The following is a 25,159-nucleotide window of genomic DNA, read 5'->3' as shown; positions in this document are numbered from 1 at the left end:
AACCATATAAGCAATTGATGCAATCGCCTAAGGCCCCCAAATAAAAAAAGGCCCCCATTTGTAAAAAAAAAAAAAAAAAAAAAATTATATATATAATATTTATCTATATATTTTAATTACAAAAAAAAAATTAGGTACTTTTATTGGTCAATAAAATGCATTAAGAAAGTCATATTGTATCCTAAAATACAGAATACTACACAATAATAATGCACACAACTTGATAGGACAAGACTGCATAATGCACATAGTACTGTCTTGTCCACAAGCCCCAACACATCACAAGGCCTAAGTTAAGCTGGCCCCCACACGGCCCCACAGTAATTAATAAGTTATCACATTTTTTTTAATGCAAACTCTTACTTTATTAATTATTATAAATTACCACACCAATTAATAATTTGATGTATATTATATCAACTCATTTGTATTGTAGTCATACTAATTTATTGAACCATGTAATAAATTGATTTTTATTTGTACAAATTTAGACTTTAAAGTTTTTTTTTTTTTTTAATCCACTTACAATTTTCGCCTAAGGCCCCCTAAATTGTTGAGCCAACCCTGAACTTACACTTATTTTTCCATGTGGGATTAAACCACAGTTTTTTTTTTTTTTTTTTTTCTTTTGAGAATAATAAATCTAGGTTAAAAAAGTGATTAACTCATTGTGGTGTATATCCAAAAGTGATTAAAAAAGATAGGGTTTTTTTTTTTTTTTTTTCACTCATTTTTCAATGTGGAATTAAGCCACAATTAGGTCCTTTTGAATATACACCACTGTCATTTTCTTTAAAACTTTCTCTCTCTTCCCGTGTGTGTTAAAAACCTAGATCATTAAATACCTTTTAAAGAGGTTAATGGAGTTATAAATTATAACTTATAAGTTAAAGTGAGTAACGGAGGAGGAGTCATCGCCAATGCCATTACTTATTTTGTTTATTTCTGATATTGAAAAGTAAAAAATAAAAAATAAAACCTAGAATATAGGTGTAATATATACTTATGAAATTGTTGGTAATGATCTGGTAACTATGACATAAACAAATCCTGATAAGTTTTTGTACAGTCAATTGATCGATTGTGTATTAAGAACAAACATATGGTAATGTTAATTCGCTATTTTTTTGAGGAAGAAAAGTAAGACTATTAATATTTGAAATTATGAAAATTAAATTTCCATCATACATAAGATGCTACACAGTACATATACAAGTAATCCACTTAAATTTTTATTTAGAATCTATATCCACAATCTATACTATTTTTTTTTTTTTTTTTTGAGAAAATACAATCTATACTATTAAATATTTTCAAAAAAAAAAAATCTATACTATTAATAACATGATTCTCTATTTAGGTTTCAATATTTTGCGTACTAAAATACCCTCACATAGGTTCTGAAACTCTCTTAAATACCCTTATCTTTTAGCTAAATAATTTTAAATTAAAATACACAAAATGGTTTTGTGGGGGGGTAAAAGACCAGTAGGCGCATGTTGATATCTATATTGGGCCAAAGGCCCAGCCCAAGGGAAAAATCCATCCTCAGTCGTGGGGAGGAAAAGCCCTTCCTCGGCCACGGGGAGAGCCCTCCTCGGCACAGTGAAGTCGAGGATGGAGGAGGCAACCTGCCACCGGTAGTGACACTCCCTATCATCCCACGGAGCGGAAAAAGTATTAAAGTAAAAAAGGACAACGAAAGTGTTTAAAGGAAAGACTGTCATTATGGCATTCAGTGCCTTGTGCCTGACACGGCCATACTTCTCTACCCTTACAACCACTCCCAACAACTGGAGGGAATGGCTGATGGGACAAGTACCTACCCTAGAGACCACATTCAGGAGGAAGAAAACTACTATAAAAGGAGAGTAAAAAGAAGCAGAAAAAGAGGGGAGGGCGAAGACCCCCCAACACACAAAAGGGCTAGAAAGGGCTCTCGAAACTGTACTGAGGATCAATTCTCCCAGATGAACTCAGTCTATCTCATCCTATCGAGTAAAACACCATGACAACTGTTGTACATATATCAAAGCCTAGCTCTTTGGCCCACTCTCTACAAATTCATTGTATCAGGCTCGCTGGGCTAAAGTCCCACACATATTGGGCTAGATCAGAAAAGTCGGACCCTACAGGTTTAAAAAGTGATTTATTATTCCTAAGATTTAGCATTTTTCCTTTATCTTTTCCATTATACCTAAAATTTAGGACATTATCTCTATCTCATTTTTAAAAATTATTCCATATAAACTTACCTCTCTCTTTTAAAAAAAATACAAACTATTATTTATATATCATTTATAAACATTATAACACTTAAAAAATAAATAAATAAATAAATAAATAAGCATTATTTTAATATTGTGTGGAAGGGCGAGAATTAGGGGAATAATACAGTTGGAGGATAAAGGGGGTTATTTAGTTCTTTATCTAGTATAAAAAGGGTTATTTTACATAGCTTTCCTCTTCTCCTGCAGTGTTAGGCCTTGTTTAGTAGAGTGGTTCTAACACACATTTTCACATTTTAAACAATATTACATATATTTCTACATACTTTTTCACCCACATGTATTTCAAAAAACTACAAACAATATTACTCAAACTTTTCTACCAAACGGGCCCTTAGGGTCCTTTGGATACAACTTATTTTACTGAAAACTGAAAACACTGTAACAAAATAATTTTTAAATGTGTAAAAAAATATTATTCAGACTTTTTTTACTGTTCATATGCCTGGGTGCACTATTCACATAAATAGTGCACCAAGCGCTGGTCTTTAAAAATAAAATAAAAAAATGCTAACTCTGAGTGGGATACGCGGATCCAAACCCAACCTTAGTGTCTTAGTTTCACAACATACAAACAAAAAAAAATCTGCTAACACAATAAGCGAGAATCCCTAAGTATAGGAGATAACTACACAAAAATGAAATTTGCTTCTCAATTGAGTAAAAAATAATAATAATAATTAGGTTCCATTCTTTATTTGTTAAAAGAATTATGAAAGGATTTGAAAAAGATAATATTCAAACTCAAATTCTCTCATTGAATGACATTAATTAACCACAATTACTCATACTTATTAATCTAAAACCTTAAAACTCGAAGTAACTAACTTTTTAATTAATTGACTTTATTATATTATTATATGAATAATACTAGAGGTGCAAACTATTTTCTATTAAAACCTTTCATTTTTCTTTTAAACAAAATAGAAATTCTATTTTATCTTAATGTAAGTGTATATGTGTTTGAAACTCTTTTCTAGAGATTGGAACCTCGGCCCTTACCCCTACACCTCATAAGCATTTATACTTGTGGAGTGACCATCGAACCAAGCGTTTGCAGTGATATTTAAACCTTCCATTAAAATCAACAAGCATCATATTTTCTTTAAACAATAGAATTTATAATTCTATATATAAATACAATCATAATAAATACATAATATTATAATAATATATAATTTACACATACATTATAATAAATAACTAGGCTAGCTAGAATATATGGTAATTTTATATATAAGCACGATTATAATAAATTCTTATTAATAACTTTAAATATCATAATTATCAAATTTAGGAAAAAATAAATATAAAAGTAAAAAAATAAATTATTTTCTTTCTTTTTTAAGAAAATGAGAAATTTCCTCTTTTACTAGTGTTAAAAGTTAAAACTCTCTTTTTGTTTTATAAATACAAAGTTGCAAACCCAAATACAACACAACTAAACTCAACTCACCTCTCTCTCTCTCTCTCTCGCTGTCTGAGTTTGAAACACAAGAATCCGGTAACAATGGTCGGAACCTCAGTTGCTCCGACTCCCCTGTTGAAAGATGAACTTGACATCGTGATCCCCACGATCCGAAACCTGGACTTCCTCGAGATGTGGAGGCCTTTCTTCCAGCCATACCATCTCATCATTGTTCAGGACGGTGACCCCAGTAGGGTCATCAAGGTCCCCGAGGGCTTCGACTATGAGCTCTACAATCGCAACGATATCAACAGGATTCTCGGCCCCAAAGCCTCTTGCATTTCCTTCAAGGACTCTGCTTGCCGTTGCTTCGGCTACATGGTCTCCAAGAAGAAGTACATCTACACCATCGATGATGATTGCTTTGTGAGTAGTACTTTTTTTCTCTCTTTCTTTCTTTTTTGTGGTGTTTTGGATGTGGGTTTTGGATATTATGGTGAGAAAGTTCGGATTTTGATGTGAATTTTGTTTGTTTTGGGGGTTTTTGTTGGGTTATGGGTGAATAGCTGGATTTGGATTTGATTGGTTTTGATTTGCTATTGTTTTTGTGGGGTAATTGGGCATAAATATCAGCTAAGAGTAAGTCGTTGTTTTTGAATTTTATTTTGGTCCGAGTGTATGGATCTGTTGGGGTTTTGAACAATAAGAGATGGGATTTTTGTTTATTTGAATTTTGGTTTTTTTCTTGTGATGAGGTATTTTTTGCAGTAGGATCAAAGATTAGCTTTGCTGTTTTATTATTTTTTGACGGTGAATCATAATAGGGTGAGGCATGTGTTTACAGATCTGTTTGCTTAGAAGTGTTTTAGAATGTTAAAGCATTTTGGCAATTATGTTTGCTGTAAACTTATTCAAAGATCTTTGATTTTAGTGAATGTTTAAGATTGTTTAATTTAAGTTGAAATATGAACAGGGTATTGTAGATGTATGTCATTGTGTTTTATGTGTACTTAGTTCTTAGTGCATCCAGATCTAATCGATGCTCATCCACTTTCGGCATGCGTTAATATATTTTTGTGCTCCTTGGTACCGAAAGTTTTTAACCTTTCCAGGAGGCATTACCTATTGAGATCTCCCAATGCATGTTCATTTCAAGTTTCGGCTCAACAACTTGTTTTGCACTTATTTCTTGTTCCTTGTTGTTCTAGAAGCTTTAATGTTTTTTCTTTTGCTCTAGATTTTTAGGATTCAATTGTTAGTATGAATTTGAGTGGGGTCATTCAGTCATTCACCTGGATCTCAAGCTATGATTTTGTATGATTTGCAGGTTGCTAAAGATCCATCTGGCAAGGACATTAATGCCCTTGAGCAGCACATAAAGAACCTTCTGTGTCCAGCAACTCCATTTTTCTTCAACACCCTGTATGACCCATACAGAGACGGTGCAGATTTTGTCCGTGGATATCCATTCAGCCTCCGTGAAGGTGCCCCAACAGCTGTTTCTCATGGCCTCTGGCTCAACATCCCAGATTATGATGCTCCCACCCAGCTTGTCAAGCCACGTGAAAGAAACACAAGGTAAGAAAGATCCTTCGCTCACAAGAATTTGCATGTTGCTTATGTTATAAAAACTCTTTATCCAAATGCCTTTCTTTGTTAGGTATGTGGATGCTGTTTTGACAATACCAAAGGGAACCCTCTTCCCCATGTGTGGTATGAATCTGGCATTTGACCGCGAGTTGATCGGCCCTGCAATGTACTTTGGACTTATGGGTGATGGCCAGCCAATTGGACGCTACGATGATATGTGGGCTGGCTGGTGCACCAAGGTATCTACTTTTTTTTTCATTGGTTTCATTCGTCATTTTTTCCATATAATGATTACAGTCTGCTTCTCTAGAAATTACTTCCTGCCTTATTGTTAAGCTGCAGTAGCTCACAACTAGTTGATCTAATGATGTGTAGGTGATATGCGATCATTTAGGACTTGGAGTCAAGACTGGTTTGCCTTATATCTGGCACAGCAAAGCAAGCAACCCTTTTGTGAACCTCAAGAAGGAATACAAAGGAATCTACTGGCAAGAAGAGCTGATCCCATTCTTCCAATCAGCTACCCTTCCAAAGGATTGCACCACTGTGCAGAATTGCTACATTGAGCTCTCCAAGCAAGTCAAGGCTAAACTTGGTAAGGTGGATGAATACTTCATCAAGCTGGCTGATGCCATGGTCACATGGATTGAAGCTTGGGATGAGCTGAACTCGACTTCTGATATACCCAAGGGTCCAGCAAAATAGATTTTCGACCATTATCCCTTTTTATCCAAGCTTTTGCGATGAGGCTAATGAGTGTTCATTTGGCAAGGCGGAGGATATACATCTATATGACCTTAGAACAATAAAAGATCAAGGATTTTGTATTTCTATAGATTGAGCTTAGCTATTTATTTGACATTGATTGAGATCATGGTTATTCGGAAATGTTAGTCACAAATTTGGTTGATTTAATATTAGGTTTCATTTATTTGTCTTTCGGTGACATCGTAAATATTTCGTGCTTTAAATTTTGGACTGAGAGGTCTGTTTTTCTGGACTGAGAAGGTTTAACTTTTGATCATGGTCTGTTTTTCGCAGTGCACCAGTGCCTAAATTGATCTATTGGATTTGGCAATCTGTCACTGCTTATTATTCTCTTAAATATTCATGAATCTTGACTGAGCTTCTTTTATATTTTGGTGCTATTATTATCATTTTGAAAACAAAAACGGAAGAGAAAGGAATGGGGGAGTCTCTATTGTCTTTGGGTGTAGTTTCTATTTTAGAAGCTTAAAAACTTTTAACCCCAGAAATGCTTTTGCAATCTTAATCGAAACATGGTTTATTATATGGTTGCAGCAAGTATCAGTTGCTAACATAATCTGGAAACTGAACTGCAGTTACTGCCGCTCAAGTAGATAAAATTATAATAAACATCCGTATTTTAGAATCATATGGCCGAATATTGTTTTGAGGCAAGTTTATCATCACTATATAGATCTTCAACCTAAAGCGATTATTCATTTTGTATAATTTTTTTGGCTTTTAAATACTAGGGATGTTTTGGAAAGAGTATTTAAATATAATTTTTTATTATGCAATCCAAAAAATGGTGGGTCTTACATTTGAATTTATTGTTTGGTTAATATTTTCTAAATACAGTTTTCAAAAAACTGTATCCTATTTTCCTGATTTAGAACAAAATTTTAAAAACGGCTAAGGGGTGCTTTCCTGTTTTAGAACAGGATTTTGAAAATGGCTAAGGAGTGTTTTTAGGATACAGAAATGTTTTTACAACCGTGGACCCCATATATTTGTCCAAACTCCTTTATCTCTTAAATTAAGGAGCAAATCTTTATTAAAAAAAGAATTTTCACTCTTCAAATTTGAAACTTATCATTATAAAAAAAAAAAAAAAAAAAAAAAAGTACATGATGAGCTTTATTCCTTTATCATTATCCACACACAAAAAAGTAATCTACATTACTTTTTGTAATTTTTTTTAAAATCTCAAAAATAGAAATGGTCTCCCAAACAATTATTTTTTGTTTTTAGTATTTTGAAAATTATTCTTAAAAGTAGAAGCCAAACACAAAAAATATAAAAATTATTATCTGAAAACTAGTTTTCTAAGCTCAATTTTTTGAAATTTGTTTTTATATTATTTTGAAAAAAAAAAAAATCCTCCTATCAATAAAGCCCTAATCATCATCGTATGGAGCATAAGGAAAAATAACTTGATATGACAACACGATGAAAGCAGATGAATTTTTGGGGATTTTACTGAGCGAATATTGTTACATTTTGGTGTATTACATTCTCAAGCTAGCTAGTGACCACCCTAGCGGAGTTGGACAGTTTTTTTATTTTTTTCAAAACTAATCTTGAATAAAATTTACCTATTTAAATATTCATGTTACTTGAATAGAAGATTTAATAATTCTCATGACTTAGTAAATGCAAAATGTTACTTTTAATCACATAACCTATTTAAACAATCATGTTACTTGTTTAAAAGATTTTATATATCATGTGATTTAATGAAAAAAAAAAAAAAAATCATATAAACCATCACGTAATGGGAACTAGTTTGGAGGAAAATTTTATCAAGCAGAGTTTAGGACCCATAAAGTTAATTCCTTTTGATTGTTTCTTTAAATTACTTTGTTTAAGTTTCCCAGATCACAACTGTTTATCATGTAGTTGCATTTGATCTACTTTATTTTAATTTTTCCAGATCACAGTTGTCAATCATATAGTTGTATTTTATCTATACTTTATTTTATTTTCCCAAATCACAATTGTCTGTCATTTAGTTGTATGGTCACTAAAATATTTACTAGGCCTACACTGCACATACAGTTGGATGTCAGATTTCTTCCACCTTTGGTTATTTTTAATTCTCCATACTGAAGGTACATATAAAATTTAGAAATTAGCTACAGGAAGGCAAGGATCATGATCTTGCATTTTACTAGTACAAGTGTAGTTTGGTTTGGAATTACACTTGACTGCACTGTATCATTGGCTATTTGCCATATTCAAACAAGAGAATGGATGAGATTTGAAAAAGAAGACAGATGTGTGTGCATATATACATATTGCTAGACATGAGGTATGTCAACAATTGAGACAAATCATTGGTTCCTATAACTTACTCCTTAGATTGTCATGTGTTAGGGGCATTGGGAAATATCTCATTTGGAGTTTCTTTACCAATGGGCTTCAATGCTAGAGATAAAGATTTTGTGCTTGTAGATTTCAATAGGAAAAGGAAAAAGAGAATGAAAAAGATTTAAGGAAAAATAAATAAATAAAACGCCGTTGCCGGGGATCGAACCCGGGTCACCCGCGTGACAGGCGGGAATACTTACCACTATACTACAACGACCTTGTTGGTCGCTACAATGCCACCAAGATTATTCAAATCGAAGTAGAAGTATGGACACCTACTTTGGGAAAAGAGAACTCGAGAATCTGTGATTTATATACCCTTTGGCACGTAGACAGCTTATAGTAAGGTGGCTGGCTCTATCGAATAAAACATATTGTGAATATGATAATGTAGTTAAAGCCCCCCTAAAGGAACATCTAGCATCACCCTTTTGCGCCAGGATCACAACTCACAAGCATGAGTCAGAAAAATTGTCCAACTTTTTGGATGTAAATCTGTCTTCCTAAAATAGAACGAAGCCAATATTTAACAAAGTTTATTTACAAAATTGGTTATAACTTAAAACTACAAACTTACTTAATAAAATAAATATTATTATATATTTTGAAAATTTAACCGTTAAAGTGCATATTCTTTACACTTTTAATAGACATATCAAAATTTATGTCAATCGGATATTATTTATTATATGATCTATAAACTTATATTTTATGCATAATTTTAAACTACAAAAATTTTCAATTTAAACAATTTATTGATGATATAGCTATTGATATTTAATTTTCTATAAATTTTTTAAGTATAGAAATAAAAAGAAAATGTAATCTAAGGGTGGATTTATGAAAATTCACTTTCAATAAAAAAATATTGGGTAAGTTTGTAAGCTTAGGTTATTTAAGGGTAAAGGCCCAAGATCATATATTGGGGTTTGGGCTTCACCCGGGACAATTAACAAATCCGAGGAGAGGCAAATGGTTGTTAAGGGATCCCCAGTTAAAGTCTCATAAGTAGGGAATACATGGAAGATGATCCGAGGAGGAATACTTCCTCGGATGCGATGAATGTAGCTCAAATGTGTACTCTAGCAATTAGAGGGCCCCTCCAAAAGACTCTAGCGATAGGAATGTGCCTCATAAACATACGGGGAAGAAGGAAACACAAAATATCTAAGGAAAAGTTGCTACCACCGCATTAAATGCATTGCAGCTACTTTCCTGACCGCATTTATGTAGAGAAGACCTCTGAACAGTGTTGCCTTGGCTACCACAACTCATAAAAGGCTGAAGGTGGGTGTCTGATGGGACGGGCACTCAAATAGAGAAAGAATACTGTAGCAATCTAAATTGTCTCAGTATCCAACTATAATCAACATATATAATATTAACATTCTCAGACTGAAGGTCCATTGATATCAATATCTCTTATTTGTGCTTGATTGTCATTTAATTCAACACTTGTAATTGTACAACTCGTTAGGCCCTAGTTCTTTGACCCATTCTTTACAAATTCATTGTATTGGGCTTATTAGACCAAAACTCCATACATTTTGGACTTTGACCTCAAATTGTGACCCTACATGTTACAACCAATTTTATAGTTAAACTTTATCCTTTACATCATACTATATCTGATATGGATAATTTGATCACGATTGCATGCAATTTACTAGAGATACCATACCAAGTCTCAATACTATGAGTAATGAGTACATCCATATTATCCAAAACTAAAAGAAAACTGACCTGAAGATGAGACAAGGCATAATGATTTCAAATGGCAAATGTATCAACCTGATGATTCCCCAAATGGGACATCAACGACTCTATTACCTATCTTGTAGGCATGGTGTACAATATATTTCTCAAAATCGGGAAGAAGATTCTTGCACTCCATCACAATGCTCTTCATTAATTTCTTTGCCTTAGAACTGATGGTGACAAGGTTGACAAATGCATCTAGTTCAACAACTATCTTCGCAATCCCAAGATTTTTTTGCCATTACCAACCCATCACGTAATACCGACTGTTCCACCATGACACTTGTAGTAAAATCAATCACACTAGAAAATCCTACAACCCAATTTCCAAAAGCATCTCGGATAACTCCTCCTCTTGCAAGTACTCTATGTTGATTAGATGATCCATCTGTATTAAGCTTAAGCCATCCCAATGGTAGCTTTACCCACTTCACTAAAACCAACTTCTTCTTTTTTTCAAGTCTTTGTGTTCTTTGGTTGATGGCACAGACATACTTATATTGATACAGCGTTGGTTTATGAAAATAGAATATATAACATATATAATTACTACAACTTTTCCACTAAATAATAGAGAAACCTCTCAAACAAACTTTTATTAATAATCACATAATAATAATCCACCTCTTTAGAGAAATAGAATTTCCCCTACTCCTTTTTGGAAAAATAATGACTTCTTCATTTTTATTTTTTTTGTTGATAATTTGATAGTTAAAGGGAGGAGGGGGGGGGGGGGGAGAGAGAGAGAGAGAGAGAGAGAGATTAGAATGCCAGATGTTTCATTTAGAAATACCAATTGAGCTAAGAAAAATGCATCACTAAACCAAAAAAACAAATAAATAAAAATGAAAATTATTGCATGCGCAAAGCGCATTTGATGAGTCTAGTATTTTATATTGTTTTCTCTTTCCTAGTGGAATTAGAATTTATTTGCTTTTTCAAGTTAAGTTAAGATTCTTTGTCTATTTGATTTAACATTTTATTAGTCTTTCTTTTTATAATCAAATTGATTTTTTTCCCCTATATTTTTGTTTTTTATAAGTATTGATGAAACAACAATTGGATGTCATCTCTTCCTTTTATAAAGTTTTACAAAAGAAGACGTATTTTTCTTGATACATTGTCTTCAAATCTTCATACCGCAACATGAACCTTACAGGTACATAAAACTGGTTATGTGTGTCTATTTGATATCAACTTATAAGCTCAGTTTTTATCTTTAAATTTTTATGTATAACTTTTTAAAATCTCACTTTTTCAATAAGTTAACACACTTTTAGCAAAATAATTTAGTAAAAAAATCAGATAAGTTGTTCCTAAATAGACAAGTGGTTTTGTGGTGAGCCAAAATGCTTTAATTTTTCTCATCAAAAAAAAAAAAAAAAAGTGCTTTTATTTTTATTTTCTTTTCTAATATGATGTGAACCCTCTTAAAAGGTTAACTTGGCAATGGGCACCCTTTCAATATCTTCACCGTTGATGGTTTCTTAAAGATTGGCATTTTTGGCATATTCTATTATTCCTCCACTCCCTCTTTATTCTTTTAATTTCTCTTTTGGGGCCTCACAAATTTAGAACTAAAACGACATCATTTCTTTACTTGGCTCAGGTTGCAGCTACAGAGGAATGCTTACCACGTCCTTATAAAAAACAAAAATAAAATAAAATAAAAGGTCTTACTTTTTTTTTTCTTTTTTAATTTATTTTCCTTTCTCCCAATTGAAGAAAATGGAAACAGTACAGTAAATTGTGAATTTTTTAAAATTTATTTTCGTTTTAATTTTTTCCCTTTTAAAAATTTTCATCGACTATTAATTTTCTCAGCACGAATTGCTATTTGCAGGAACTTCACGTCATAATTTTGGGCACACAGTGAGTATTATATGTCCTTGCTCTTTAAGTTATCCTATCAGATCTTTCTCAAAAAGAAAAAAGTTATTCTATCAGATTTTTCAGATTTGATATCATGGTTGTTTATTTTAGTTGCAAAATTATAATTTTAGCATGCCAATTTTTTCACTAACTTGTTAAGGTGGTAATGGGTTTAGTTAACTTGACGGTTAAATTTTTTTGTCATCGTATAAGAGAATTGGATTTAAATCTTTTCTATACAAAAAATTAATTGAAATCTTAACCTGATAGTAAAAAAAAAAAATTATCAAGAATTATATCCCATATGTTCAAATATATCATATTTATTGCCTAACAAAATAAAGTATATCTTGTTTAGGTGGTAGATAAGTAGATAGCGAGTTGAAATTAGTACTTTAAATAAGCCCACCATCGATACTATTTTTATTGTACACCAATTATAACATACCGCTTTGACTACTATGAAAAAAATAGTAAATTTTATATGGTAAATTAACAAGTTCAATGTGAGAACTTTTAGTGTAGGTACAAAATTGACATATAAGCAATACTATTAGTTGTGACAATCAACAAATCTAGTGACAAAAAGTTTCATAACTGTCAGACATATATTGTTGAGATTGATGCATAATAAAAATGGTGTTAATTGTTATGAACCCATGTGAAAATGATGTTCCATCACAACTTTTCATCTTAGTAAGTTGAGAAAGTACTGTGAAATTTTTTGCATCTTTAGCATTACTCTTTATGAGTATAACTGGACCTCTTTTGTTTCCTTATAAAGTATCTGAACTTTACAATAAAAAAAATATATATATACTAAAATTTTTTGTTTTGAAAAGTGAAAAAAAAAATTACTAAAAAAAAAAAATTTAAACACGACTTACTACAATTGGTAGGGAATAAAATAGAACAATTCAGTGTGGGAATGAGAATTTTATTCATTATTTAATAAACTACTAATGCTTGAGAGTGGGAAGACTAGAGTTGTAATGCCATTTTTTAAGAGGATTTCAAAAACTAAAAATGATTGGACTGTAGAGGCCTAATCAGTTCACACTTCTCATACAGGTGAAATTTTCAATTTTGGAGCCATTAGCACTCTAAAGAATGACTACCTAATTGAATTAACAGGCTTATACAACTTTGTTAGCCACTCTAAAGAATGATTTAAAATATTCTTACTCTTCCCTTGCTTCTCTTTAGCACATCCATCCATGTTATTTCTTCAATTTAGGTTGTCTTATGTTCTGCAGCATTCTATGATACCTTTCTCCCTGTCTGAATACAAGTGCAACCTTTCAGTCCCTAAGACCCAAAAAAAAAAAGTGCTAAATATGGTAAAATTGCACTTAGGAATGTTTTAAACGAGTGCACTAAAAATGAACTGTAAATTCAGTTTATTCAAGTCATAAAATGGTGCAATTCTCACTAATACAGGTCCAAGTTCACTAGTGACAGTGATATAATCATCAGTTGTGTAAAATAAACAAATAGAAATATCTCATGGGTCCTTTATGCAACCACAACTGCGGAGTTCAAATTTCAAACGATTCCCACAATCTTGATGTGATTTTATTTAGTGTTTTGTAAGCAAAAGAGGAAAAAAAAATCAAACATATAATCTGATATAAAATTATAGTATATTGATGAGAGACTTGTGCTTTTCATAACTACAGTTGCACCATGACATTCTGGAAGTGACATATTAACTTACCTTCTGCTAAGCCTATTGTTTTCCCCACGTAATGGTGTTTTGTTGTCATACGTTGAGATAGTAGTAGTGGAGGTCTGGTGATATATCACCAATTCTGTTGATGATTGTGTATTTGATGGGCATAAGTGTGGTCATGCCAATCAGAAGAGAAACAATTCTTCTTTTGCTGAAAATATTTACCATTTCATGATAACAATTTTAAAAGGTCTTACTAAACACAAATTTGCCTATAACTAATAGTCTTCCCAAGCAATAGCGTGTGATGTTTGCCAAGATGCTATCCATGCAATGCCTAAATACACAGTATAGCATACAGATTCTTGAAACTTGCCATCTTACTTGTGTCAAACATCATTCAAATACAATAATTATACTCAAGCAAAGCATTCAGAGTTATAGTTTTATGAATAGATCAGATTGTCCAGTCATCAGCTTGAGCATTAAAATTCATTCTCCAACGGTTATTTACCCATCTTATTTTTTTCTTATTCTTTATTTTACCATGATTAGCTTTAACCACTGATATTGAAGTCAACCTGATCGGACCATAGAATCCCCTTTCTACCCAAGTAATAACATATTATTTTAAAGGTAAACAGTGAGGATGAGCATTTTCCTAAGGAAATTCTCAAGTTGTTGAGTCATGTGGAAACATAGAAATTAAAATTTCCAAGGGACATATTCATATACCTTGCTTGCTGAGCATCATTTTCCTGCTTAACCTGCAAGGATTGCCTCTGATGCTCCACTCGGTGGAGTTCTGATGACAATTGAAGCAAGTCAATGGTAGGTCCACTTTCACAGGAATGGCGATCGCTGGAATGCAAAAAATCAGAGCCTTGGAAAATCCCATCTGTAATTTCAAGGTTGATAGCATCACTACTATCAGATATAAACACATGACCAAGGTGATTCTCTTCTGCAGAATTCATTTCTGATGAAATGAACTTATTTGACGCTCCACTAGGGGAAGCTTGTGAGCTTACTCCTATGAATTTCTCGGAGACTCGACTCATGCCATAATGGGGGTGGCTACCTGGCATGATCAATGGACGAGCCATGGGGATTCCAGATGAATGGCTTGAAGAGTTCTGTGATTGAGATGACAGAAGAGAGAGAGCACAACCAGAGTCTGAAATTCCCGATAATCCTTGAGCGGTTGATGCTGCATCAAAAACACTGAAGTCTTCACTTCCTGAGGTGCTCTGGAAAAAAGAACGTGAGCTAGAATTTTGGCCTCCTATGTCATGTGTATATTGACTAACATTCTCACTGAAAATGCTTCCTGTTGTAGTATTAGCTCCACTGTCATGAAAAGGGGGAAACTGTTTTTCTATGCTATAGGTAGGGAAGAGGGATTTTGAATGCTGATTCCCATTGGTAATAGGAAAGGTTGTCATAGGCCTATAATCAGACCCACCTTCAATTTTTATATGCCTACACCAGTCACTAGTTCCATATTTCTCAGGTTGAAAAAGACCACTAGGGGGGATCTCTTGGCAAACAAAGGATGTCGTTGTTAAAGGACTTCCCTGGTATCTGCTACCTGCAATGTCTTCAGAAAATTAGAAAATTAAAAGAATAATTTTAAGAATACAAGAAGACTGCAACAATAAAAATGGGGACTCAGGAATCCATCTTCACAAGAAACAAAATTTACAATCAGAACTGAACAAAAAAATCCTCATAGTCAAACAAACAGAACCAAAATTAATTAAGCAAGGGCCAGAGAGATTTTAGGGAACAAGAGGACTATCCTGTCATTATGGAAACGGCTAAACAATTCCTGTGTTTACAGATGCTCTGGAAATTATTTGGTCCACCATTGATGCCTTAAATATTGATTTATATATGATAGAAGTAGGTAACATACAAATGTAAGTCTTTTTTTTTGAGCTAGGATCATAAAAATTTAAGTTTAACCATATAAGGCAATCAGCAAAATTAAAATTAGGTAACATAGAATAAAACTCTACCAGTTGCAATTGTTGATGCTAGTTCCCACAACCTTAAGTCCCCAACAACTAGTTGATGCATTTACTTGGGAGTCTTGACATATAATAAGCAGCTTGTATGCTTGAGTTTAAAGGAATGATGGGTGTAAATAACAGAATCCTTTCAGCTGCAAGGAAGTGGTTATGTATAACCATAACAAGAATTTTTCGTTATCATGGCCCAGGAAATTGACCCTCTAAAGAAAGAAAGGAAGACATTGAGGAAAGCAGCTTAAAAGAAGCTTAGGTCTTTAGACCCAATTAGGGGAAATTTTATTATTAAAATGTTTAGATTTCAATGAGAGGCAATGGGGTAAATGCAATGCTCCATCAATTTGTTTTTGTTGGATATCCAATTGAATTAGCAATATAGAAATGTCATTTATGGATGTTAGAAGTATTGGTTTTGGGACAATCAGTAATTTAACATGATATCAAAGCATGAGATTCTGAGTTCAATCCTTGTCTCCTCCACTCTACCACCTATTTAAATTTCCACGTGTTGTGCCTTACCTATTAAAAGGTAGTTTTGGCCCACACGTGAGGGGAAGTGTTAGAAGTATTGGTTAAATTATTAAATTTACCATATCCCAATAACTTAAGCTTTTAGAACAATCGGTAATTTAACAATGGACATTCAAGTCCTTTGGAGAGACTAGATCAACTGAATTGTGAGTAAAACTACTTCTGGTTAGTTTGTTGCCCAATTCAGATATCAAAGCTTAATTCACATAACACTCAATATAGTGTAGCAACAACCTTTCATCATTTCAGTAGCTTACACTCCAGTTTTCCCAGGAAAGGACAACATGAATAAAATATATAATATTAATAATGTAAATACACTATTAGAGATTGCTAAGTTATATATCTACTTGTATATAAGAGTTGGGGGGAAAAAACACCCCTTAAGTTTAAGATGTATCAAGTACCAAAAAAAAAAAAAAATCACATGATATAAACCAACTCACAAATATAACTCATGAATTAGAGACAGAAAAGAGGAAGAAGCAAAAGCTGGAAGTTCTAAATGCCATCTCCTATAATGAAATTCTGCACTCTATTAGACCAATTGTGTGATAACAAATAGTCAAATGCCTAGAGTTGGAACAAACTGTTTTCTCTTCTCCACTTTTTTTCCTTTACTTTTCCTTTCATTTAACAGGTAATGAAATTGATACCCTCAAGCAGGTTTTCTAATTAATCCAAGAAAATCCATTCAAATTTTGAACAATAAAAAATAAAAATCTTCAAAGCAATACAAAACCATGATAAATTTTGAAGATTCAAGAAATTTAGTTCATGAGAATGAGTTGACTTTTTTTTTTTTGGTCCAATTAAGCACAAAAGGAAAAAGGGGGGGGAGGGGGGTGGGTTGGTTATGAATCATTTCTAATTAGAGAGAATTTTTAATCAATACCATTATATGACTGCAGATATCTCCCGGCCCTCCCAGTGTGAATACCTTGAGGCTTTCTCCGACGCTCGTTGTGGCCTGCAAGGCGTTTACGGCAGCTACGCTTACCATCATCAAATTCAGCCAGCAAATGAAACCTGGATGGTTAACAGTTAGAGCAACCATATATAGCACCAGCAATAATTTATGAACTAGATTCAAGTTCTAGACTAACAGGACTAAATTATGATCAATTGAATGTATATAACCAAAATGAGCTATCTTCCAAAATTGTAGGTTTATCTTTTCCAAACATGTCTAGAGTTGAAAATCTAAGCCATCAACATAAGAAAACGAGATCAGGTCTATTCTAAACTTAAGATATTAGGACACATTAACCTAAAACAATAATTCTTTGAAGGAACTTAAGAGGTTAGGAGACATTAACCTTTTATGGAAGAATAAAGAAGGAAACATTAAATGGTATAAAGATAACAGGAAAAACAAATGGTGAAAAGTAATGGGTGAAAAGTAATGTGTGAAAATCAAATTTTAGAATTCTGTGCTGAGAAACAAAATTGGAAAAACTCAACGTTTCTCAAGGCTCCTTTTGACAGCCAAAAGGACATGAAAATGGAAATGCATTCTAAGATTGAAGTCTAGTACTCAGCAGTTGATAATCATAATGAAAAATAGGTACTGGAAGAAAGAAACATAAGATACCTGCTACACTGCTGACAAAACCTCTGTTCAATGCCATTCACGATAACTTTGGCAGTCTTTGAGTGAATCTCACAAACTTTATGCCTCTTGTGGTAGTCTTTAGAAGAGCTGAGGTCTTTATGACAGCCATAAACTTGGCAGAAGGAAGTTTGTGAATGCATACTGGATGCTCGAACTCTCTTTGCAGGTGAAGATGATTCAGATGAAGATAACAAAATGGGAGCTCCTTTAGAAAATTTAGAATTATGAGCATCTCTAATATCAGCAAGGCGCCCAAGGTTCAAATCAATGAACGAATAATCCCTACTATTTGAGTCCGCCCCAGAGCTTGAGAGCTTGGAAGTGGAATCATCTTCGCCAGAAAATCCATTTGGCATAGACATAACCGGATTAACAACATGTTCACCAACCTTACTACTTCTCACAACTTCACTGGTGGAATTGTGGTTTAGTTGTCTCCCAATCATCTCTGGAAAACCCAATTCCCCAAATCGCTGATTCTCAACAGCCTGTTGACTTGAGACTAACAAGTCGTTGCCAAAACTACATGGGGTTCTCAATTCCCAGCCCAGCAAGCAATTCTTACTTCTTGAGAGTGAATTATTAGTAGGTAAAATTGTTTCATCGGATTCAAACTCCTTCCCTTCAGAAACGCAATTCCAAGACTCCATTTTTATGCAACAGAATCACAGTTTTATGAGACTGCACACAAACCCACTTCAGTTCACGCAACAAAAATGAAAAATCTCATGCGCTTTCAGCCATAAACAAAGTAAAATCTCAATCTCCTATAGTCCAGAAATGTGCATAAAACTAAATATGAGTGACAAATGGAAAGTCTTGATAAGTACTGTTTAAAAAAAAAAAGGCACAAAAAGCCAAACTCAATACAAAGAGAAAAGTCTCACAAATTCCCATACTTGAAGCTTCATAGTCAAGGAAATCTCAATGCGTGAGAACCCAATTGGATTGACCAAAAAAAAAACAAAGAACCAATAATACAAAAACCCAGACCCAGATAACTAAACAGTACAAAAGCTACAGAAATGTCTGAACCCCACGTGAATAAAACCAGGAAATAGGTAAGGATCCTCAATGCAAATACTTAATTAGTGGAAACAAGGAACGAGTAGAAGCAGCAACACACTTCAGATACTAGAATGAGAAACCTATTCATTGAGCTGAATTTTTTTTCATTAAAAAAAAAAAAAACAAGACAAAACAAACTAAAAGTTACTTAAATGATAAGAAAGAGAGAGAGAGGTTACTTTACCAATGTACTGGAATAGTGGTTTTGCAGTGTGGGGCTATGGCAGACAGAACTCTTTGTGAAAGAGATTTTAGTGTGTCCCAAACTCCATGAAAGAGGTTGTGGTGGTTGCTATTTTTAGAGAGAGAGAGAAAGAGAGTTGAACTACAAATATTTAAAGAGTTTTTAACTTGTTTCTGCCTTGTTTATTAAGTAGAGAATTGAAATTTCCACAGTCTAGGACAAGTTTTTTTCTTTTTTCTTTTTCTTTTTAAATATAGCTAACAGATTTGAATCAGAACTTGGCTTATACACTTTATAGCATAGTAACCTTCACGTATTATGGGTGTGATTTGAACCTTAAACCTTTTTTCTTTTTTAGAAACAAACCTTAAACCTATCAATCTGTCTTTGATTAAGATTTAATTTGTATACTTTTATGTACTTAGTGAAGGTTTAATTGGTCTTAATCTGATAATCAGTACCAAAAAAAAAAAAAAAAAGCCCTTTTATAATTTGGTTCTTGATTGAGTTTCAAGAATATTGGGATTTGCAACGTGTCCAAATCTAAAGAAGGTAAAAATGTGTGAGAGAAAAAAGACAATGGGTTTTCTTTTATTCTTTGCTTCTTACTCGAAATTATTTTTTTGCTTGATCATTATATAATTTTCTTTTTCTTCCTTTCCAGAGGTTTTGTCAAATGTCAAATCATTAGAAATGGTGAAAATTTTTCATCAGATTGACAAGATATCGATACAGTAGAAATGAATTATACCGCTGTCACAATTTGTGACATAATTTCTACCCCAACTTGCTCATATGGCAAATTGTGATTAGTGCTCATAAAAAAAAAAAAAAAAGTTATGATTAGTGAAAAAGTGTTGGTGAGTCCATGTGAAAACATCCTTTCACTAATTACAACTCGCCACATTAACGAGTTATGACACCAGCATTAGTCAATACAAATTTCATTTTTATCAATTTCAAAATTTTTTTGTGTAAGAAAAAAACCTTTTTTTTTTCTTTTTCCTAGAAAATGACCATCTTCAATGATCGATATATCTGTTCAAGAATAAGAATTCTGTAATTTAACTAGCATTTTTTATATATTATTAATAAAAATGTTCAAGATTTAAATTCCCTTTACCCCAATTATAGAATTATTAAAAAGAAAAAAGCCAAAATTTTGATAAACACCTAATCCTTGTTATAAAACAAAGGATTGATTATAGTTAAAAAGAAATATAAACGCGATATATGAATGCAGTAGATGGCCTAGTGGTAGGAGACAAGGGCTAACAAGATTTCAATTTGTGTTGGTACATATCTTCCCTTTCTGTTGTCCAAGGTCCCTCTAGAAATATAAAACATGATAATTGTGGATTTGTTAGTGAAGATGGTGAGAAATTGAGAAAAAAAGGAATTTTCCCTAGTAGCAAAAGAAATGATATTAAAAGCTCAAAGGGTGGGGGGGTAAGTAGCCCCCATCGCCATCACAAAGCAATAGTGTCCAATAGGCATGCAAGATTAGCAATGAATAATTGAAGAGTGAGTGAGTGAGTGAGTGAGTGATGTCCACCAAAGCCAAGTGTGTAAGTGTTAACGCACAATCAAACCCAAACTCAAACTCTCCATTTTTGTGTTGGGATCTAGAAGACAGGCCCCACAACTAAGAACTGCAACTGCAACTGCAACACCCACCTTTGCCATACCTAACAGTCTCTATCTTGTCAATTTCGCGCGTGTCTACGCGCTCTCTCATTGTGACTGGGCATCACCGCTCGCGTTATTAACTCTCTCTTTTTATTTTGGTATGGAATTCTCTAAACTTGAAGTACAATAATAATTTCACAATAAATCTTACACGGAAAAACTGTTATAAGTGTGCAAAATGATTAGAATTAATAATCTTTTACAACTTAAGACTTATTATGAAATATGGAAAAGTTAATGAATATTCTTTTTTTGACTGAAGTTAATGGATACTCTAAATACATTAATTTATGAAATATTTTTTAAAAAAGAAAAAAGCAATTAATTTTTTTTATTGCTTTTTAATTTTTATGTTTTTCATAAAATTAGTATCAATTTTTTTTAAAATGTTCTATTAACCAATATTCTTAGAGGAACTGTTAATCTCAATAATTGGACTTTTATTGTAAAATGTTTTCAACATGAGATAAATAGAAGAAAAATGGTGTAGCTCACCAATCTTTGACAAGTCATGGTAGTGTGGGGATCATATCTGCTTTTTTTTGGGGGGGGTGGGGATTAAAACGACATGGGGATAGCATCTTTGATAGATGAAAATGAGAGCATATATGATATGATATATCACTTTTGAGGACAAAGACTCCGAAAATGATCTTCCCTGTAGTATTTACTGTATTTTGTACTATGTGTTTGTGTCACACAAAAATTTTCATAATAATTTTTTTTTTAATATAATAATTATTGACTTGGTCAATTGTGATTTTCATTAATTATAAAAATAGTATTATTAATGAGTTGTGAAAAAAAAAAAACCATTTGATAACGTTAATTAATAATATTGTTTATATTTTTTAGAAATACATGTGGTGAAAAAATGAGTAAAAATATAAATAATATTATTTAAAAATTGAAAAATATTTCTTAAACTACACTAAACTACTATTAACCTTTTTTTTTTCTTTTAAAATATATTGTCCGAGTCTTTTATTTACGTGTACTTTTGACTTTTTATTATTAGTTACGTAAAAGGCTCAAATTTGTCCACGTGTATGGTCCTCAACTTAGGTTAATAATATGGGTAATTAATAGGCTTATTTATATCACAGTCACACCGACACCATGTGCATGCCCGCATCGCTAGAGTTCAGTTCTATTCCTCTTTTATATTTGAGTGTTTTATGTGATTAAATTAAAATGTACATATTTTGAATTAAAGTTATTATTAAGTTATTGAAAAATCCTCAACGGTCATTAAAGAAGCATGGTACCAAATTTTACATTTATTATAACATGAAAAAAATATCCAACTTAGAGCATGGGTAAAACATTTTCTACCACACATTTTTAGAGCGGTGGTCACTCTACAAATATAAATACTTGTGGGACGTGGGAGGTAAGGGCCGGAGTTCAAGTATTTAAGATGAAGTTTCACTTTCACACACATATACACTTAGATTAAGTCAAAGTTGAATTTCTATCTTATATTTAAAAAAAAAAATTTATTTCCTAAAATATGTTTTTCCTTTAAGGGGAAAAATGAATAGCTTTATTTTGAAAAAATATTTGGGTATCGTTGAATTTATTTTTTAAACACCTTATATCAATTAATTTACTTAAACGATGGTTATAGTGGGTTATAGGTTTTTTTTTTTAATAGAATTTCAATATATAACATTTGCTTTTAATGATTGTATTCTTTATTTTCAGACCAAGACTTTACTTTTTTTTTTTTTAGAGAGTTTCAACCTATAACGTCCGCTCCTAATGATAACTCATTATCATCAGACCAAAACACCAGTCAGTTTTTGGTGTAGGCAGGGATTGAACCCCAGATCTCTTATACAACCATCAGAGACTTTATTAATTAAGCTAACTGGAACCCACTCAGACCAAGACTTTACAGTTAGCTTAATTGATAAAGTTTTTTTTTACACTAAATAAGAGATCTAAGTTCGAACCCCGCATACACCAAAAACTAATTAATGTCTTGACCTGATGATAAAAAAAAAAAATCATCATAAAACGGACACAATAGATTGAAAAGTCTTAAGTATAAATGAGAGGTTTATTTCATCTTGTCAAAAAAGAGGGCAATTCATACATATGTTAACCAGTCCACACCTAGAAAATATTGTTCCTGTTCAAATAAATATTTGGATCAACCATAGAATTTTACATCTATAATGTTTTGTGGCTAAAAAGTAAAAACAGAGAGGCTCTGTTACCCCCACAAAATTATAATCTAACCGACTATCTCCGTTTTGCTCTTTTTTTTTTTTTTTTTTTCAATTCCTGCATTTCACGTGAACTTTAGTTTGTTTGCAGTGGAACCCATCACCCAACAATTGTAAAACACCATATTCTTGCTAAAAAAGATGGAACAAATATTAGATTCTCAATTATGATTTATACGGATTCTCAAAAAACTAAAATGATTTATGGGTGCACCTTTGTTTTCTTTCTTTCTTTTGATTGTGTTTGTGTAATATTAAAAAATTTAAAAATAAATAATTGAATATTAAAAATATTAAGCAATTTTAACTTTGACCAATGTACGCACAAGCACATGACAGCTCTTTTGTTTTGTTTTTGTTTTTATTTTTTATAACTTAGTTGATAGTTATAATAGGGAGGAGATATTTACATTTTGAATATCTCCCTTAAAAAGTTGAGTTACAAGACTTTTGACCCATGGAGGAAAATTGTTGATGGATTTTTACAAGTCTAAATTGTGAGAACCTACTTACAAAGACATTTGTAAATTGTGAGATAGACCATGATTTCAAAAATTTTGCATTAGCTAGGAATACTGTATAGTTTATGGGACTAGGGTATAAGGGTTGTGCTATGTAGGAGAGAAAAAGATATATTAGTTGGTTCATATTAATTCCGGTAAACAAAACAGGCAATCAATTTTTAGATAAAGTTTAGTTTTAAACATATTTGGCAATACCACTCAATACTTTTTTCTTAGATGTGAATTTTAACAAATCCATCATTATATTACATTTTCTTCTCATATCTTTCATGCTTACAAAATTTTTAAAAAATCAAAGATCGATAGCTATGTGTATCAACAAATGTTTAAATTTAAAGTTTTTTGTGATATAAGATTATGTGTAAAAAAATAAGTTTGTAGATCGAATAGTAAATAACATCTAATTAGAACAAAATTTGACATGCATATTAAGAACATAAAAAATATGCAATTTAACCGTTAAATTTTTAAAATATGTAATCATATTAATTTTTTTAGTTGGTGTTGGATTCATTGGCTCTAAACATGTTTGGAATTAAATTTTTTCATATACTTTTTTATTCATTCAAAATTCTGGAAGCTCTCTAAATGACAAAGCAAACATAAAAATGCTCCTGGCACAGAAATACCAAATGCCCAAAATTAGACAATTTGAGTATTTCACCACTATTAGAATTCTTGATTGTTGGTCGTATCTAGCCCAAATGAAACCAACAAGAATCAATTCTGGTCATTATCAAAAAACAAAAATCTGGTCACGTGCTTTGCTTCTTTATGTTTTTTTTTTTTTATTTTTTTTTTTTTATAATCGCTTTGCTTCTTTATGTTGCTGACCATTGATTACACACGAATAATTTTCAATTTAGAATATATGTTGAGTCTTATTACAAATTACATTTCTTATCTATTAAACTCTATGCACGTTTCTGGTAACAAATTTTGATTTCTTGTATAATGTACTTAATGGCTTGGTTGTCAAAATCTTGATTTGGATTCTACGATCCTATGATTTTACGATTCCACCTGCTTAAAACAATTTGGATTTTGCAAGGATATTTGGTAGGATTGCTATGATCGTTTAAGATCTGTAGCATTGTACGATTCTAACGATTACAAATGATCCTAATTTCTTATAATCTTCTATAACTTGACAGAAGACTTAGTTAGACCCAAATGAAAAATAACATTCTAATAGACCTAGTTTTGCTATTATAAGGTAGAGAGAGAGAATGTTAGTTGGACTTAAATGAAAAATAACATCCAATAGAGTGTCACATTTTGAGATTTTTGGTTTCTTTAAATGATACTTACAAATGGATGTAGTGATATATGGTAATTACATCAAATGGATGCAATTTTTTTTTTTTAAATGAATGAATATATAATTTATATGATTATTTAACATACCAATGTTTTTTTTTTCCTCAAATAATGTAGGATCTTACGATCCACGATCCATGATTCGATCCTACGATTCATGATCTCACCTACCTCCTATGATTCTATGTAAGATCCCGATTTTTACAACTTTGCTTAATGGTGATTGTAGGAGTTCTTATCTATTAAACCCTATGCA

At 32.2% G+C, this 25,159-nt stretch overlaps 2 protein-coding genes and 1 non-coding gene across 7 annotated transcripts; 1 reads left to right on the top strand and 2 right to left on the bottom strand.

The window, feature by feature from the left end:
- The first annotated feature begins 3,710 nt into the window (after positions 1-3,710).
- LOC126704428 (probable UDP-arabinopyranose mutase 2) lies at positions 3,711-6,223 on the top strand. Its single transcript, XM_050403440.1, has 4 exons — positions 3,711-4,122; positions 5,024-5,274; positions 5,357-5,525; positions 5,662-6,223. The coding sequence occupies exons 1-4, from the start codon at positions 3,799-3,801 to the stop codon at positions 5,989-5,991; spliced, it is 1,074 nt and encodes a 357-aa protein (XP_050259397.1). The 5' UTR covers positions 3,711-3,798; the 3' UTR covers positions 5,992-6,223.
- A 2,325-nt stretch (positions 6,224-8,548) lies between these two features.
- On the bottom strand, positions 8,549-8,620 carry TRNAD-GUC (transfer RNA aspartic acid (anticodon GUC)). The gene has a single exon. It is a non-coding gene; the product is annotated as a tRNA-Asp (tRNA).
- A 4,334-nt stretch (positions 8,621-12,954) lies between these two features.
- On the bottom strand, positions 12,955-19,312 carry LOC126702402 (squamosa promoter-binding-like protein 6). 5 transcript variants are annotated; one of them, XM_050401095.1, is made up of 5 exons: positions 19,137-19,312; positions 17,864-18,565; positions 17,210-17,298; positions 14,441-15,305; positions 12,955-13,314 (listed from the first exon to the last, which is right to left on the bottom strand). In XM_050401095.1, exons 2-5 carry the CDS (start codon positions 18,532-18,534, stop codon positions 13,254-13,256), a joined length of 1,686 nt encoding a protein of 561 aa, XP_050257052.1. In that variant the 5' UTR covers positions 18,535-18,565; positions 19,137-19,312; the 3' UTR covers positions 12,955-13,253. The 5 variants fall into 5 exon arrangements, with proteins under 5 accessions (XP_050257052.1, XP_050257054.1, XP_050257050.1 ...); XM_050401097.1 differs by having other exon boundaries at positions 14,441-15,296; XM_050401093.1 differs by having other exon boundaries at positions 17,165-17,298; positions 19,137-19,310.
- Between the last annotated feature and the right edge of the window lie 5,847 nt (positions 19,313-25,159).

The sequence above is a fragment of the Quercus robur genome, chromosome 10 (genome assembly GCF_932294415.1).
Source record: "Quercus robur chromosome 10, dhQueRobu3.1, whole genome shotgun sequence".
Lineage (NCBI taxonomy): Eukaryota > Viridiplantae > Streptophyta > Magnoliopsida > Fagales > Fagaceae > Quercus > Quercus robur.
This window is presented reverse-complemented; position numbering and strand designations above follow the sequence as displayed.